This window comes from Dicentrarchus labrax, unplaced genomic scaffold (genome assembly GCF_905237075.1).
Source record: "Dicentrarchus labrax unplaced genomic scaffold, dlabrax2021, whole genome shotgun sequence".
NCBI classification, from domain to species: Eukaryota; Metazoa; Chordata; class Actinopteri; family Moronidae; genus Dicentrarchus; species Dicentrarchus labrax.
Genome location: NW_026136706.1, coordinates 16,543,266 through 16,560,768, shown reverse-complemented (window position 1 = coordinate 16,560,768; position 17,503 = coordinate 16,543,266). Strand labels below are relative to the sequence as shown.

At 40.9% G+C, this 17,503-nt stretch overlaps 1 protein-coding gene across 1 annotated transcript; it reads left to right on the top strand.

Moving 5' to 3' along the window:
• Positions 1-105: 105 nt before the first annotated feature.
• On the top strand, positions 106-14,880 carry LOC127365271 (ras-related protein Rap-2a). Its single transcript, XM_051403173.1, has 2 exons — positions 106-1,086; positions 13,106-14,880. The coding sequence occupies exons 1-2, from the start codon at positions 773-775 to the stop codon at positions 13,341-13,343; spliced, it is 552 nt and encodes a 183-aa protein (XP_051259133.1). The 5' UTR covers positions 106-772; the 3' UTR covers positions 13,344-14,880.
• The last annotated feature ends 2,623 nt before the right edge of the window (positions 14,881-17,503 follow it).

Below are 17,503 nucleotides of genomic sequence, written 5' to 3'. Positions count from 1 at the left end.
CTGGCTGCCTCTCGCGCGGCCCCCGTTCAGGCGCGAGTGAGGTTTCCAGCGAGCGGCCGCCGCTGTTGGACCGTCTGCACATCCGTCTGAGAGGAGGGAGGATCCGATTTTTTTTTTTTTTCTTCCTCTTTGCTTCGGTACGGGAGCCGAGCGGGGACCAGCTGGTTTACGCGGCGGCCGTGGGTCTCCACCCGAGAGTATGGCGGCTGGGATCGCACTGGAGAGCGAGGGAGAGACGGAGACATGCCAGAGATGCTGAAAAAGAAACAAAGAGACGCAAGTTCTTTAATCAAGTATCCAAACAGTTTGAGTTGGTGCTGCTCCAACCGAGGCGGCCTCGGGCTGGAAAAATCTGCGCCTGCAGTTCATTCTAGGGGCTAAAGCCAGCGTTTTTCCCAGCGTCCTCGATGGAGCAAGTTTGTTTTTTTAGGATGCACAGAGAGGGGTGAGCTAAGCAGATGAAAACCCCGCACGGTCCACATCATCGGACGATATTTTCTTCCTCCTCCCCCCCTCCTGTGCACGTTTTGGACAATTTGCCAGCCCTCGGACGCCTGTATAGCTGTCAGTGTCTGGCCTGCATGGGGGAAATTTCTACAATGAAATCCATCTCCGGGCACCGAGTCTTTGTGCTCTGCCATAGCTGAGCAGCGGCGAGCGAGACTGTGTTATTGACAACCCGTTCAAAATGGGACACGAATGGTGAACGTGATTTTCAGTTCATTTCAATGACGCGCGGAGACTGATACTTTACGACTTGATTTAATCCACGATGCGCGAGTATAAAGTGGTGGTCCTGGGCAGCGGTGGGGTCGGGAAATCCGCCCTCACTGTGCAGTTTGTTACCGGGACGTTCATTGAGAAGTACGACCCCACTATAGAGGATTTTTACCGCAAGGAGATCGAGGTGGACTCCTCGCCCTCGGTGTTGGAGATCCTTGACACCGCTGGTACCGAGCAGTTCGCCTCCATGCGGGACCTTTACATCAAAAACGGTCAAGGATTCATACTGGTCTACAGCCTTGTCAACCAGCAGAGCTTCCAGGACATAAAGCCGATGAGGGATCAGATCATAAGAGTGAAAAGGTTGGTGAAATGATGCGCAGGGAAAAAAAGAGGGAATGTTCAGATTGTTGAGTAGGAATTGTTGGAGATTAATCTTCACACATAGAGCTGGCCTTATCGGGCCCTGTAGTTTCAGGATGGGCCTTGGCCTGATCTGAGAACTGTGCTTGAATGGAGATGTTGTGCATCTTCAGGGCAGACTACAGAGCAACACGCCATGCCTGTTCTATTTTGGTGTGCCAGGTCTCACCCACAATGCTTAAGTAGGCAAATGCCCTTGCACTGCAGTCCCAGCATCTCCAAAAACTAATCATTTGTGGTCTCGGAGAAGCCTCGTCTCCTCGTTGTTTCTGCAGACTTTACAATGTTTCACTCCAGACAGTTACATCTTAGGAATGACAGGGCAACAGCGCTGATCCATCTTCCAGTCATAACATGCCAAACTGCCTGCCAAGCTACTCACTCCGTAGCACTCAGTGTCTACTGTGCTGGACACTGCAACCCCCGTGTGAAACACCCAGCCCGGGGATACCCAGGATTCAGTGCAGCAGAGGCTCTGCAGAGAGCTTCATGGAAGCACAGCTCCGAATACTGTAGGGGTTGGGGAACACTGAGCCCGGGCTTCTGCGGTGGAGAAGCCATGTTTTTAATTAACAAGCTACCACAACCTCTTTAGGAAGAGCAGCACAATTGAAAGCATGAAATTGTCTGATGTCTGCGCGCTGTTACACAGATGATCCAGATATGAGGTCACTAGAGTGGGCCGCTGATTGATACTGGAAGGGGTTAGCTGAGGCTGTGTGGCTGTGCTGTCATGTTATTGCTGTTTCTTAGCTCTCCGGCCAGTGTACCGTGAAGAAACACAGTAGTGTGTGTTCACCTTGTGACATGGCATGATGGTTATGAAACCCAGTGAGAACCTCCACAGACTGTGTCGTAGATGCTGCTGGTTAAGTCATCAGTGATTGTTTCCTATTCCTGTGTCACAGTGCGCAGGCAGCGTGCACCAGGCTGTGACTATGAGAGTTCATCAGTCATTGTAGATGTCAGTGGATGTGTTACAGTCAATGCAGGGAGTCCAGAGAGACAAGGCTGTTCTAGTGAAGTTGCGTATTTTAAGCAGTGGAGCTTAAAGCTCACACTGTTTACTGATACAGCTAATTACTTAAGATAATGCTCGGCATAAGGACAGTGCAGTCATATTATGCTCTGTTGTTTGGGTTTCAATCTCTGTTGTGTCTGTATTGCCTATTTCCGTTACATTCTGCAACCACAAAAATGACATTTAATCATCTTAAAGATGTTTATCTTAGTTAGTTGCCTTTAGTCTTTGTCACCTAATTATCTAGCCTTTTTCAAATGCACCTTGTAAACAGTCCTATAAATCTATGGCTCCAGATGAAAGAATGAGGTCAACATGTTTCCCCCATATGAGTTGTGTTTTGTGCGGTATGTTCTTTCTACAGTGTGTGTCTGTGTGTTAATATATTGTGTGTGTGTGTGTGTGTGTGTGTGTGTGTGTGTGTGTGTGTGTGTGTGTGTGTGTGTGTGTGTGTGTGTGTGTCTGTTTACATATAAATGTATACATGTGCTCACACAGCAGATGCAGCCAGGCTGTTGTGTGATTTCACACTGAAGTCTGGAGCTGTTCTCTACCGTCACAGCAGAAATTATTTTCTGTAGCAAAAACATCACACTTCACATGCAACTCCTACACAATAGTTAATTTCAGAGTCCTGGAATTCTTCGTGTGGAGTCTCTTAAACTTTAGATTGTTTGAAACAGTGGAGTTATAAATGTCTTATTCACTTATTAAGCTGTGACCCACATCTTGTTTGCAGTTCTCCCTTTAATAGAGTTTGTTCTGAAGGAAAGTTGGCATATTTACTTTTGTTATACAGATAATTTCTCTTCATTTGTGTTGTAAATTGTTATAAAGAACAGACAAATCTAAGAATTTCTCATACTTGAGGTTTAGGGACCCCAGCATCTTCTTTATAATATAAATACAGTTGATCCTGGTAGCTACTAGCAACAAAAAGCATTTCATTGAAAGATTATGTTTAAGATCAGAAAAGGTTTGCTTTACTTGGCTGGGTGTTACAGATGAGGCCTGAACAAACTAAAGCTGATTCTTTGCAGCCTTGTCGAACCTACACACAGAAGTGTCCTTAACAGCAGTTGTATAAAGTAACAATTGCTGCTGAGAGGTTGTAAATATGCAGTACATGGTAAACTCGACACATGCTTCTACAAAGATACAAAGATTGGTGGCCAAATGTTTTCTTTTTCAGCTGTTATGAGTTCTCAGGAATATAAAAACATAAAATGACTGGAAATTGGACACATTTTGTATGGCAGCATAGCTTCTATACCCATCAAAAATCATTACTGAAACCACATACTGTATGCATTTCTTAACACATTTGACAACCCATAACCATGAGAGTCAGTAGTTGTTTCTCTTGTTGAAGGTACGAGTGGCAACAAATAAATCACATATTACCTTGTGCTTATATTTAGCAAATCAATTAAAAGTTAACCAACTAACCTATTGTGTAACACATTGTTAAATGTGTTAGTTTATCATCATGTTGTTATTTATGTACTACATTTTAAGTACTGCAGTTGTATGGTTCTTCCTGTAAGTCAACACTGATGTAGCCTATCTCACAAGTTTTGTTTTTGTTAAATGGAGAAAAGGTTCTAATATAAATGCTAGTTTATGAACTGAAATGCATGTGCTTATATATCGTCAACATACAAACATTTTGAGTGATTCTCAACATTAGAATATATTAGGTTCTGGGTCCTTATGTGGAGTTGTTTGTTGTGTTTTTACTTTTGCAGATGACCAACCAAATGTAGAAACCATAATTCTAGGTGTGCCATTGTGCACCAGTTTTTGACAATTACAATGCAGTATCAATACATTTAATGTTTTAGATAACAAGTGAATATCTTGTTTGTTTGTTTTTTCTCACTGAAAAGAATCTGCTGTGTTGATGTTGTATTGCTCTCTTAAAACCCACAACTGAAAAGCAACACGTTTGGACATGTTCTGTGGTGCTGGTTGAAAGGTATTGTGGGAGATGTAGGAAAGCAGTAATGACAGAATGAGACACTAAAAAGGCACACTGTTAACAACATCACAGACTGAGAGAAAATCACGATAACATTAGAAGATGTTTTTTAGGGCCGACTGCTTGATTAATCAGAAAAATAATCGACAACTATTTTGATAATTGATTAATCGTTTAAGTCATTCTTTAAGCAAAAATAGTGAAAACATGCAACAATTTTTTTTATGTTCCAGATTCTCAAATTAGAGGATTAGCTGCTTCTCTTTGTCACATAGCATAGTTAATGAATATCTACTGTATGAGTTTTGGACTAAACAAGACAACTGAAGACCTTGAGCCAGGGGCAGTTGCAGTAGAACATGTACAACAGCTTCAGCAGTTACAGGTGTCTCTGTCTAATTTTGGTAAGGCCTAACTACTGTATTTAGGAGATCTAATTTTGTTATGTAAACCTCAGCAGTCGCACTGTTCCTGTACATTATTAGCCCTGCTTCTCCTGCCTGTCTGTCCCTCCACGCTGCCAAAACACTGGTGACCTGTCACGACCATATCGGTATTCGCTCAGGTCAGAGGCGCTGCTGTGCATCGCTCTCACGCTGAACCCTGTCAGCATCTATCAGAGCCTGCTGTTAGTGTCACAGACAGGCTTTGTCACAGAGGCCATGGGTGCACATGATTTCACCCTGGCCTGCCCGTGTCCACTGGGGACCTCATCACTCCTCACTTCAGCTGCAGTTAACGATACACCAGGGATATATTGTGATTAGTGACTTAACAGAGCATTTAAATAGCTGTGACATGGTCAGAGGATAGTTAAGGAGAAAGAGGTGAAATAGGTGGCATCATAAACAGCGCTGTTAAGACCGATAGACTCCAGTGGTGTTGTAGTTGCGCTTTAGTCTGCATGTTTCTAATACATGCTGCATGTGTGCTTCCTCCTTTCAGCATTGTACTTAGGCTTACAAAGTGAACATAGTATCATTCCAATGCTTGTTCGTCTGCCAGCTGGTTGAAAGGATCAAGATCAATAAATGGAGGAGCAGCAGTCTCCCAGTTCTCCCAGAAAGATCCGCTTTCATCTGCGTCTTTGTCTGTTGTGAAAAAGTGGGCAAAAGAACTGAGCTAAAGTTCAGTGATGATTACTTAACAGTTGACTTGGCTTTCAAAATTAAGTGTTTAAGGCCCTTACGCAGTGGTTGGCTGTAGTGTAACATTTTCAAATAATCCAACACGTTTGTTTGCTCTTTTTGGAGTCACTACTTCAGAGAGAGTGGCACTAATTCGAGCAAATGCTAAATACAGAGTTAATGTTAATTTACCCCCAACAAACGGTTGACATTTCTAGCCATTCTAGCAACATTGCTTTAGGGATGACAGTGTCTGTTGTTAGGCTGGTCCACCACTTTGGTCCAGACTGAAATATAAATATACCCACAGTGCTCTGAGCATGAACGCTTTTGACACCCTGACCTTTCCTCTAGTGCAATCAGCAGGTCAAAGTTTCACTCATGTTGTGAAATATCTCAATATCTGCTGGATAGACCGCCACAAGATTTGCTGCAGACATTCATTTTTCCAGACTAATGACTTTGGTTGTCCCTTGACTTTCCGTCTAGTGCCACCACGAGGCTGACATTTATGGTTTTAAGTGAAATGACTTGACAACTATTGGATGGATTACCATTCATTTTGGTGCAGGCATTCACGTCCCCCTCAAGATGAATTGTAATCACTTTTGTGATCCACTGACGTTTCATCTAGCACCAATTAAAGGTCACATTCATCCAATACTAGCTAGTTATTAAATATTAGCATGCTGGGCACCCAGTTTGCTCAGTGGGTAGAGCTGGCAACCCATGTACCGAGGCTGAGTCCTTGCTGCAGCGGCCCAGGGTTCGAATCCGACCTGCGGCCCTTTGCTGCGTGTCTTCAGCTGTCACTATCATAAAGGCAATAAAAGCCCAAAAAAATACTTTGCATGCTAGCTCACTTATAAAGAGGGTCAGGGTGAGTTGCTAGCATATGTACTTACTGACTCTTATTAAGGGATAGCTTACTATCCAATAACAAGCAAGGGTTAACAAGAAAGCACAAACCACCTGTATCAAATCCATAGCAAAATACAGTTTTAAATATTGTAACCTATTTTGTCGTTTTGGAAAGGTTATGCTGAATCCCAACTCAAATTATTCCAAGTTAGCAGCTTTGATGAATTGAGCAGCACAAATAAACAGCTGGGAAGCAGGTCAGGTTTATCATTGAGCCATCCCTGTACATAAAAAGCCACAGTGGCTTCAACACGCACTATAGATTTTGTATTAGATTATACAGTATGTTACATTCCAGCTCAAGCCATCATCCTATCACATGACCCCGCTGCTGTCAGTGGAGAATGCAAACCCCCAGTGAGCCATGATGTTTCCCAAGAGATGAGGCATTTTTTCACTAAAAAGATTACTGGGTAAAGCAAGCTAATGAGAAAACGTTATGTTTCAATGTATTAGATTGGTATTTACAGGGATACTCCAGCAAGGTATTATTGCTCTTTCATAAAGAGACATTTAAAAAAAGAATGATCAGTTGAAACAGCAGACATTTACTTTTAGCCCTTGGTATTGGTCACAACCCAAAAACCCTGGACACTCCTTCTCATGACATGACATGACATGTAAACCAAGCTTCATATGTAAATATGGTGGTGTCTCCACTAACTAAAGTCTTCAAACATACAAAGCATATTCATGTGACTCACAGTCACAGTATATGCTTATCCATTTTTGTACCATAAAGCTGCTCACAAAGAGTAGGGATGATGTCAAACTGTGCACTGCACTCAGGTTTGCTACTTAGTGACAAAGTGCCATTAAACTATTCTTATAGGAGGACAAACTGAAGGGGACTTTTAAGCTGCCACGGATGATCACAGTGGGGGAAAAAAACAACAAGCAATTATAAAAACAGCCAGGCAAGAAGCTGTCTGTGTCGTGGTTTATAGCTTTTTTGTTGTTAGCGAAGTCATACAGGGAGTGAATATCTGAAAATATTCATAAAAGTCCCCAGGGAGTCAAAGCAGTCAGCTAATAAGCTCTTCAGCTTTTTTATGTCCTAATCCAACCGTGCTAAAGTTAGTTGTCTATCATCAACATAAACAACAAACTGAAACACTCTACTTTAGTCTTATGTGTTTTCTAAAGCTAATGCAGAGATCTTTCTGACATTAGTCTAGTGTCGACACTGTAATAATATCCTCAGTGTCGTGTATCATTTTCAGACATCAGAGGAGAAGGTGACAGTGTCACTTAGACCATATTTTGTGGCTATAAAATATACTTAGACTTAGAAATGAGTCTGAACTATTCAAAGCTTATTCCTCTCCACTATTGTATAAAAAAGCAATCTGAACAAATTTACTATGTAGTGGCACTTTGCATTTCAGATTTTAGGTCTTGTACTTTGCACAGTAAGAGGAGGAATTTGTCTCAAATGGCATAATTACCACAGGGAGCTAGTAGTGTGCCATATTACTGCTGTAATACATCAAATCCAAGGATGACTGGCCTGTACTGTCTGTCAAGTACAATAGTCGTTTATCTTTCCCTTTTTGACATGTCTTGGCCAGTGTCTCCGTCATCTGTGAATAGCATCAGATTCTGAAGGAATGGGGAAACAGAGTTAGTTTTTACAACCCTGAGAAAAAAAAGAGACTTTAAGTAGTCTCCCTAATATTGTCTTCTTAAGCTTCCATTCTTTTCAAAAGCAGAAAGTCTCCACGTGCTTTTCAGTGGCATGTTTACCAAAGACTCTCCAGATATCCATTCCTGATTAAATCTTTCTTTGCCCTGACGCTGTGCCAGAAGAGAGGAGGTTATTGCTGCTCTCTGACTCAGCTGATTTCTGACTAAACTGAAGACCCTCCTCAAAAGGGCCATCGGGAGGAGGCCCAGCACGCAGCCTGCTTTCCTCCTTCATCCTCACAGCGTTGGCCAAAATCTAATCCAGAGACTCTTGGGCCACTGGCCTCCACCATCCGTCAGCAAGGTTGACTTGATGTGTATGTATGTGAGTTGATGCATCATGCATTATAGATAAGGTGTGTCTGGGCGAGCTCGAATGGGTGTTTGCAGTCAGAGTGCTCCAGTGCGGGCGCCATCAAGCTCACAAGCTGAAGGCTAAAGCATGACATGTTGTTTGTGCTGTCTGTGTCACAAGCGGAGTCGGTTATTCATTTGTCTTTTGAGGCTTGCGTCTAAACCATGTAAACCGCTCTCTGTATGTGTTCTGTGTTACGGACAAGACTTGCTTCCTTGCATCAGCCACTGTTGGGTCCACTCCAGACACAGTGTGACCAACACCCTTTATGCCGAGGCCCTGGGAGCCTCAGTATCCGTGGCAGCCACTGTCTCACACCTCCTGGGACTGCCGGTTTCCTCCTCTGTTATTATGACTATATATAGACCCTCTCCTTTGGTACCAGATGTCTTTGTGCTGCACTGATGTTATGATGAGGCCCAAATGAGCTACATAACTTGCATATGGCTGTTAAGTCCTCCAGTATCGTTAAAAGAAAAGAACACACACACAGCACACTCTGGTGTTTGATGTGACCTTCTTGGTATGACTTTACTTAGATTCCTCCTGCTGTTCGGGACATCCATGATAATTATAGTTGAGGTTTGAGGTGCAGGCAGCTCTAACAAAAGCAGCTCTAACGAAAGCAGCAGTGGATTGGAAATCTATATCGATTGAAGTATTGTCTGGGGGTTCGATTTGTCAATAGAGAGTTGGCAACTACCTTGATAGTTGGTTATGTAATTTGTAAGCAAAAAATACACTGGTTCCAGCTTCTCAAACCTAAATAGTTTCTAGTTTTCATATTCTTCTCTCATACTAAATTGGATAAAATACATTTCAAGACATTACATAGCTCAACTTACTCAACTTGTGAACTTTTGTTGACATTCTGTTGACCGAATGATCGAACCGAGTAAAAAATTGGTTGATTAATTGATAACAAAAGCAATCTTTAGTTATGGCCCTAATAATATATCACTGATAATATGTATTATTTTTCTAACTTAGGGAGCTCCACACATCCATACAGTAACCATCCCAGGAATGGGACAGGAAAGTGAGAACTGATACGAAACAGCCTATGATGGTAGATAATAAACAACATAATTGGCTTTCCATAGTCCTCCTTGAGAGATTTACAGCGGGAGGTTTGAGCCAAAACCACCACCTGGGGCAAAAAAGAGACACCCAAATGGAACCATTACCCCAACTAAACGCTGAGCCCCCTGTGGCTTCTGTCGGCTATAAAAGTAAAGGTTTTGCCTTTCAATCTGCTCACCCACAACTATGTTTAGGATTTTTCAGTGGAGGTGGGAAAAGTGTGCATACACACAACGAAATGTGGTCCAAAATAGGAAAATAATGGCCTTGCTGTTTTTATTGACACCAGGAATGCAATGAATGAGACCTGAGCACCGTACACTGAATGTTACAGTTGAGAAGCATAAGCTGTAATTTCTCATTCAGGATGCCTCCAAGCTCGTAGAACACTACCACACTTGGTTACACACCAACCAACCTCTTAGATCGTCTCTTAAATCCTAGTAGTTCCTCTCGGCTGGCGAGCCGATCCTGGGAAGAGAACAGGACAGTTGAGATTAAAGTTCACTTTGGAGAATGTATTCATGAGTAGATCAAAGTGGGCTGCCTATTCTCTGCAAGTTTAAGCTTATTTAACGCTGTAACCTGCAGCCCCTGGCCACTGAAAGAAGCTCAGGCTGCTCGCCTTAGAAAAAGTATCACAGTTGCTGTTTTTGCAGTCTCCCCATCTCTCCAACATTAGCTATTTCCTTGTATACCTGTTACCATAGCAATCAAGAATGAGGAGGATTTTTTCCTATTAATAATTTAGCAGCATGTATATTTGATAGCGCGAGGGCAGCATTTGAACAACCTAATGATGTTGATGGGTGTCCGGGTGCATGACTCTGGTTAGATTTGACAATGCTGCTTGGTGTTGTGAACAGAGACATTTAAACCCTGCAAACGACGGGTCCAACAGATGGAAAGCCCTCCCTTGCACATACAGATAAGGATGAAAGAAATAACCTGTTGTTTAGCAAGGGATGTGAATGCGCATGATCTGCTATCTCTCTGATGTTTTTGATCTTTGTTATCTCCTCTGATGTGTACAAACCGCCTCAGAGGCCCGCCATGTTTCCCAATATCAAAACCAATGTAGTGTTTATATTGGTGAAACTGCGTCAGAGCCGCTCCTTTTGATAATTTTAGTGCAGTAGCCTATTTAATTGAACTGACCGTCTCTTCTGGCTGTCCACTAAGTAGTCCAGTTCCACAGTGACATGCTGTCCCTCCAGCAACATGACAGGGTGTTCAGAGCTCAAAGGATTATGGCCACTTTCTGCCATCAGGGGTCAGAGCTATGCTACCCATTTCCTGTTCTCCAATGGGTCATGCCTTAGATTTGGTGCTTACATGAGGCTGGGTGGGTGGTGTGGAAGTTCAGTGGTTAGCGCTCCACAGCAAAAGATGCTGCCCTGGTACTTTATGTGAAAAAAGCTTCCTCCCACAGTCGAAGACCAGGAGTACACCAAAGTAGTAACACATCTTTTTCTTTCCATATCAGCCTTCCGCCCACAGTAAACCCGTATGTGCACCCAACTAAGCTTTTTTTTAAATACCTATTTTGAAAAAGTCAGGGTTATTTTGTCACGTGGATGAGGAAGACTGACCTTTTAACAAACACCTGACAAATAATTGTCATTTTGTAAACCTGCGTTTGTTGAGAAATGCTGAGAGAAGCTTATTTTTAAGGCTCATCTTTTTTTTGTTTGTTTTTTTCACTGAAAAACATCTGGATTCTTTCAAGGAAACATTCAGGTTTAAATTGATTTTTCAGGCTGATGTTACGTACTCACGCATTCAAAAATAGTTGCTTCCTGCTGCAAATGGTACTCGTAGTACTCTTGCAATGAGAGCAGCCCAGAAAATGCTTTCGGTAATAGAAATGGAAAGTGGAGGTAAGAGGGAGAGCTGGTGGAGAGGAAGCAAAAAATTAGTTCCTGAGTGTTTCAGGGTCACTACAAGAAATCTACATACAATACTGTTCAACTGGTATTTTCATCATGTTTGTAGTATTAGGCTTACGATTTTTGACATTCATGGTCACCAGAGAATGAATCCTGATCATTTTTGGTAATCCACTGACTATTATTAGTGCCATAGTGAGGTTAACAGTTTAGTTTTGAGTGAACTATCTCCACAACTATTGGATGAATTGTGATGATGCATTCATGCCCCCTCAGGATGAATTGTAATAACTTTAGTGATCCACTGACATTTCATATAGCACCATCATCGGGTCAAAAATGGCCTTCCCAACAGTCTCAGAGCTGTATTTTGTGTTCAGTGCTAATTAGGAAATGTCAGCATGCAAAACAAAGATGGTTAACATGGTTAACATTATACTCCTAAACAGCAGCATATTACCATTGTCATTTTGGGCATTTTGATTTTAGCTTTTATCTCAAAACCCAGCTGTGCCCAAGTAAAACCTTGCAGAGCTGCTAGCATCTGTTCTTTATCATTTAAATTCTGTGACTTTGTTTTTCTCATCAGATGTGACAATAATAAGCCTCACTTACTTTCAACAGTGACATAAATGAGCCCCACTTTCTTTGTGCATTAATATAGGGTTGTCATTTACTTCATTTTCGGTCTCTGTTATATAATGAATGCAGCAATGATCAAACACCTCAAAGCTGAAATCTAGGAATTACCAGAAGCCTCGGTTAACAGTCGACATTTCTGACTGTCATTGTTCAATTGACATGTTATGTCCCTCAGTTATATTGAAACTCTTCTCTTCTCTTTAAGCAATCAGTCACGGAGAGACATGTGATGACAGTTTACTTGTTGACCGTTTACAGTTTAAACAGGCTACATAGGTCGCAGACAAGAATGGTACCGTTAGTTTACTGGTAATAAAATATGCTACATACATGTATATGAAACTGCCTTTCCTTGCTAAGACAGACTGTCTGTTAAAACTTCATTGTCTTTACCAGAATACAGCTGTAATGCACATATTAGTAATGCAAACTGCAGTTTAAACCAAGAGGGAAGAAGGAAAAAAATGCAGTTTTTCTATAAGATGTTACTTTCATTCCATATTCATGTTTATTCATATTAGCGTACAAAATGTCTGAAACCATTTGATTAGATTTGATAAGAGATTTTATGTATTTTTTTAACACCACAGTAAATTTACATTTATATCAATATGCGTGTGTATATGTGTGCATTGGAGTGCTTATATTTGTTTGGCAGATGTTAATCATTTAGCATTTAAAGACACTTTCAATAAACTTAAGTTGATGCTGAATAAGGTGATGATTGTCAATATTCCTTTCGTATATATATCACCCACTCTCAGATTCAGGGCATGAATGTCTGTACATATACCAGCGACTCAGTCAGGAAGCCTCCCTGCCTTTTACCCAATGCTGTCTGCTTCCCTTTAGTAAGGGGAAGCAGGCCAAAAAAATTAAAAATGAATGAGGCTTGGCTGTCCATTGTTGCCATTGAAAGAAAGACTGTTGATTGACCTGATGTTTTAGCAGGTTCTTTTTCAATAGGCTGCTATACAAAGTGCAATTTATGGATTATAAAATAATGAAATAGTTGGATTAAGGGTAAAGGATTTTCACATGCAAAGAGTGAAGGTTTTATTCAGTGGTGCAATTAAAACCTTTTGAAGCATTAAGCATGTGCTAATACCAAGTTCTGAAAGCATAATTGCCTGTCTTTTCAAACTGTAAATTCTGGTTGCTGATTGCTTCCAAACACTTTCTGAGCATCAGCTGAACATTCTCATGTTTGTGTCCATGTCTGACAAGCTGATGTCGGTCTGTGTCTGTCCTCAGGTACGAGAAGGTTCCTGTGATCCTGGTGGGGAACAAGGTGGACCTGGAAAGCGAGAGGGAGGTATCGTCCAGCGAAGGTCAGGCCCTGGCAGAGGAGTGGGGCTGCCCGTTCATGGAGACTTCGGCCAAGAGCAAAACCATGGTAGACGAACTGTTCGCTGAGATCGTTCGGCAGATGGACTACGCTGCCCAGCCAGACAAGGATGACCCCTGCTGCTCCTCTTGCAATATACAATAGCCCCGGGGGTACCCAGGAACAGGCCAGGCAAAAAGTCTACTTAGAGCAAGCTACTTCGATTCGCAGCAGAGACATACGCACTTAGACACACACACACATGCACATGCCAATTAAATGGAAGATAAATTCATGGATGAACGCGATGGATTTTAACTCTATGGAGCATAAAATCAGCAGTGACATGATTATTATTAACGACATGTGAGTCATGAATACATTTTGAAGGAGGAATGCCAGGAATTTGCCGCAAGAGAAATTGACAAATGACAAAAAAGGAACATGCCCTCGCCTTATGTTACTCTCTTTTGTTGTTTGGGTTTGTTTTTATCCTTGTTGTGGGTAAAATCATCAGCAAAGAATCACAGATCAGGATCTTTACTCTTTTAGGTTGCTCTACAATCTGCTATAAATGAGTAAAAAGTCGTCGCCTGGTTTCGTTTGTATTACAAGTTTCTCACAGAATACCAATATGCATTTTTTTGCTACAATGACTCAAGTAGCTACTGTACACAAATCCAATAACAGATTCCTGGGATCCAGATGTTTTAAATATTAAGTATTTGATTTACAGTATGTACGATTTCCTCCCAGCTTATTTTGTGCAGTGGTTGGTTTTTTCTACTCATCACAGGGCTCAACCAAAGAGGTGACCTGAGAGCACCTCCATTTTCTTAGGGTTGTTTTTTCTTTTTCTTTTTTTTCTTTCAGTTGTTGAAAAAAGGAATGGAGAGAAAATGGTGGATAAGTCAGTGTCTTTCTTGAAACATTGGTGCAGTCATCTCTTTCCTATTTTCTCACTTTGAGATACAATAGTAAACATAGCGGAGTCTTTCACATATCGTGTGATGTTTTGTTTTCCCCTCTGGGAGACTCTTGACAGCAGATTGCTGAGTAATAATAAAACTAACTGTTCATCCTGATGGGGCAAATAGTTCATCTTTTCAGTGTTTGAATATCTCTACAGACGATCTCTCTAAACTCTTTTCAGGAATGGGTGACATTTAAAGTGAAGATGCCAACATTTGTCATACTTTACATTTTCTTTTTTTCTCCTCCGGTATCAATATGAAATAGGGTGCTCAAGAGTTTCAGCATCCTGATCCCATTCTTTATGTGCTCAGAGTATTCAAATCCATAGCAACAACTAGTGACGACAAAGGTGATGATAATAAGAATAACTAATGGTAGTGTAAATATTTTGTATTGAAAGTGCCAGCTCCTATGAAGACACTGACTACAACACATGTGGAACTGTCAACTGTATGCATGGCTAGTAAACAAAAAAAAGGACTCTTATTGTTTGAGTTTTATATAGGCTGTGGAAATGTGCAAACCAAACACATACACGTCTGGATCTGGACACTGTCTCAATTGTACATCTACAGTATGTTGCCACGGGAACCAGACTTTCCCCGTGTAACCATTTTCATTGTTGATTTTATATTTTTTTATGTGACCATTTACTCTTTATTCCCTCTCTGAATGGTGACACTGTTACATTTGACACCTAAACAATAAAAGTGCGTTCAACACTCGACTGAGGCTACCAAGCTTGAGTGAAATGAAGTGAATGGATTGACAAAAAAAACTTTATAACCAAATTGCCTCTTTTCTTCTGTGCTTTTACTACTTGTAATTCTGCATAACTATATATTAACGTGTTTCACAGAGGCCCTACCCACGAACAGGTCTTGACCAGTCTTCTATACATCAGGGCTTTTAAAAGTCTTACACTATGGGTCCCCCTTCCCCCTGCTTTGTACTGCCTTAATGCCTAAAAACAAATAGTGAGTAATTATTACGTAATTAATAATTATTACTCAATAATTAATCTACATTTTGTTACCAGTATAATTAATTATAGTTCCCATAATTTGGGGATGTAAATGGATTAGTCAGCTATGAGCTACAACTTGTAGTTTAATAGCCTACATTTATTAGTATTACTTGGTAAATTAAAAGTATAGTGAATTAGCTATTAGTAGCTCCTGTCTGCAATGTACCAGTTCTGGAGTTGTAAGGAGCATCCAAATCCAAAATCTCTAAGTGGATTTGCGGACGTTTACAACGGATCTAACGTGATGATAAACTCGGGAAGTATAAGTTCCCCTGAACCTAAAAATATTTGTATCAACAACAGTTTGAAAACCTATTTACATGATGAGAATGTGCCACAAACACCTTGACACCAGTTAACTTTCTTCCTTCTCCAGCTGAAAAACAGCATGATATTGACGCGACTGCTGCTGCGGACCAGAATGACCTTGCATCCACCTTCTTCTGTTTGATACTGTGCCGCCTGCCTGGGTCTCATAGAGGCAGCTAATCCACGTCCGATCTGTTACATCTGTTTGGGAGTTCAGCATGCAGCTAGAATCTTCTGGTTGTCAAGACTGAAGGGTGCTTCTTCCTGTTTGGTGGGACTCATTCTGAGCACAGCTCTGACTGCTGAGAGACACTGACAGTGAGGATCTCTCTCCTTCATGAGAGGCCTCTATCTCTGCAAAATATCTTTATGCAAGCTGACTCCATGGTAGCTGCATGGAAGTTTTACTTCATTTCAAACTCAAATTCATGCTGTTTTCTTTTCACTGTCTTTAGCCCACATCCCAGATTTGTTCAGCAAACATGTCCGGTGTTGTGCCTACCAATCAGAGCTTAAGCAGCGTTAACAATGGCTAGCTATGTAGCTATACTGACAAAAAATCTCAGCAATGAAACCACTACAAGCATCAGCTGTACAAGTTGCTGTAAGTCAACTTAAATTGATCAATTACTTTATTGATACTATGAACAATGTGAAAAACACTAAGTTAACTGCCTCCAGCGATTGTTGAATAAAGTAAAATAAATAAATAATTTAGTCGCATTATTAGCCTACTTATTAAAGCAATAGGCCCCTTTCATCCAACCATGACCCACTGGCCTTGCCCTCTGTGATAGGGCATCCAAACCTCTACATCAGTCAGGTAACTATATAGCACTACAGTAGCATCACAAACTGTCCGCATGCTTGTTCAACTCACCACTGTGAAAAAAAAACCTTACTCCTAGTTACCCAGCCAAAGGAATGAATACAGCTTCAGTCATTTTGACTAGCAGCTGTGGCAGATGGCAAAGGTTTGAATTGTAGGCCGCACATGACCAGAAGAGATTCACTTTGCAGATATGTTTGTTTCCAGGTGGCTCTCTAGGATACTATGAAAAGTTTTTTAGCACTGTCTCTCACTCAAGAAAGGTGTCCAAACATAGTCTCTGTTGCTTATTCAATTTTCCAGTGTGATTCACCTCAAGTATCCTGCCTCGTGGTTTTAGCTGTTTTTTCTTTAGGGCTCAGTCTGGTCCAAATATGTCAATTCCTGTGTCAATGACACTATTGGTAGTTCTAGCTTTAGTTTGTTTGGATCTCTTTGTTTCTGACATCTCAATGGGTAATGCCCTGGCAAAAGCTTAGTACTGAAGATAACACGACTGTTTTGTTAGCATTCGGGTAATACAGCTCCTATGAAGCTTGGAAAGCTCTACTTTGGCTAAGGTTCTGTTTTATCTGTTATATCTTAGGTATTGTTTTATCTGTGATAAAATGACAAACTACTCAACTTTCACTTTCCAGTACAGTAGTAAGTAGTTAACCCTAATATATCTTTTCAAAAAGACAGAATTCCTCTGAGAAAATAGAGGCTAAAGGGACAGACACCAGCTTGGACAAAGGGGGACTCAGCCCTCAGACAGCTGTGAATTTCATTCCTTGTTATTTACTTCAACCTCAATACTTTGACACAGAAGACATCATTTATCATTCATTATTATTATGTTTAATATGATAAAATCATAAATAAAGATTATATTATTATTAGTAGTATTATACTGTACGGTTTTGATATATAGTACTTTATCTAAAGAGATCATCAGGCTTTTATTTGAGACAAATTAGAGACATGCCTTTTCTGACATTTCGAGAACTGAACAGATGACAGATTATGCTGCAACGCTGCCTTTTATTTGAGAATTTGAGGTCATACTCTTCTGAAACAAGTTACAATGTGCTTTGCAGAGTATCATAAAAATAGCATAGATTGTACAAGAAATAGGAGAACATAATACACAATAGTAAAATAAAGTACATTTATAATGTATTTTTGGATAAATCCTTCGGTTTT

Coding starts and splice junctions, on each gene's coding strand:
- LOC127365271 (XM_051403173.1), top strand. CDS start 773: ATGCGCGAGTATAAAGTGGTGGTCCTGGGCAGCGGTGGGGTCGGGAAA. Junction 1,087..13,105: donor CAGATCATAAGAGTGAAAAG/GTTGGTGAAATG, acceptor GTCTGTCCTCAG/GTACGAGAAGGTTCCTGTGA.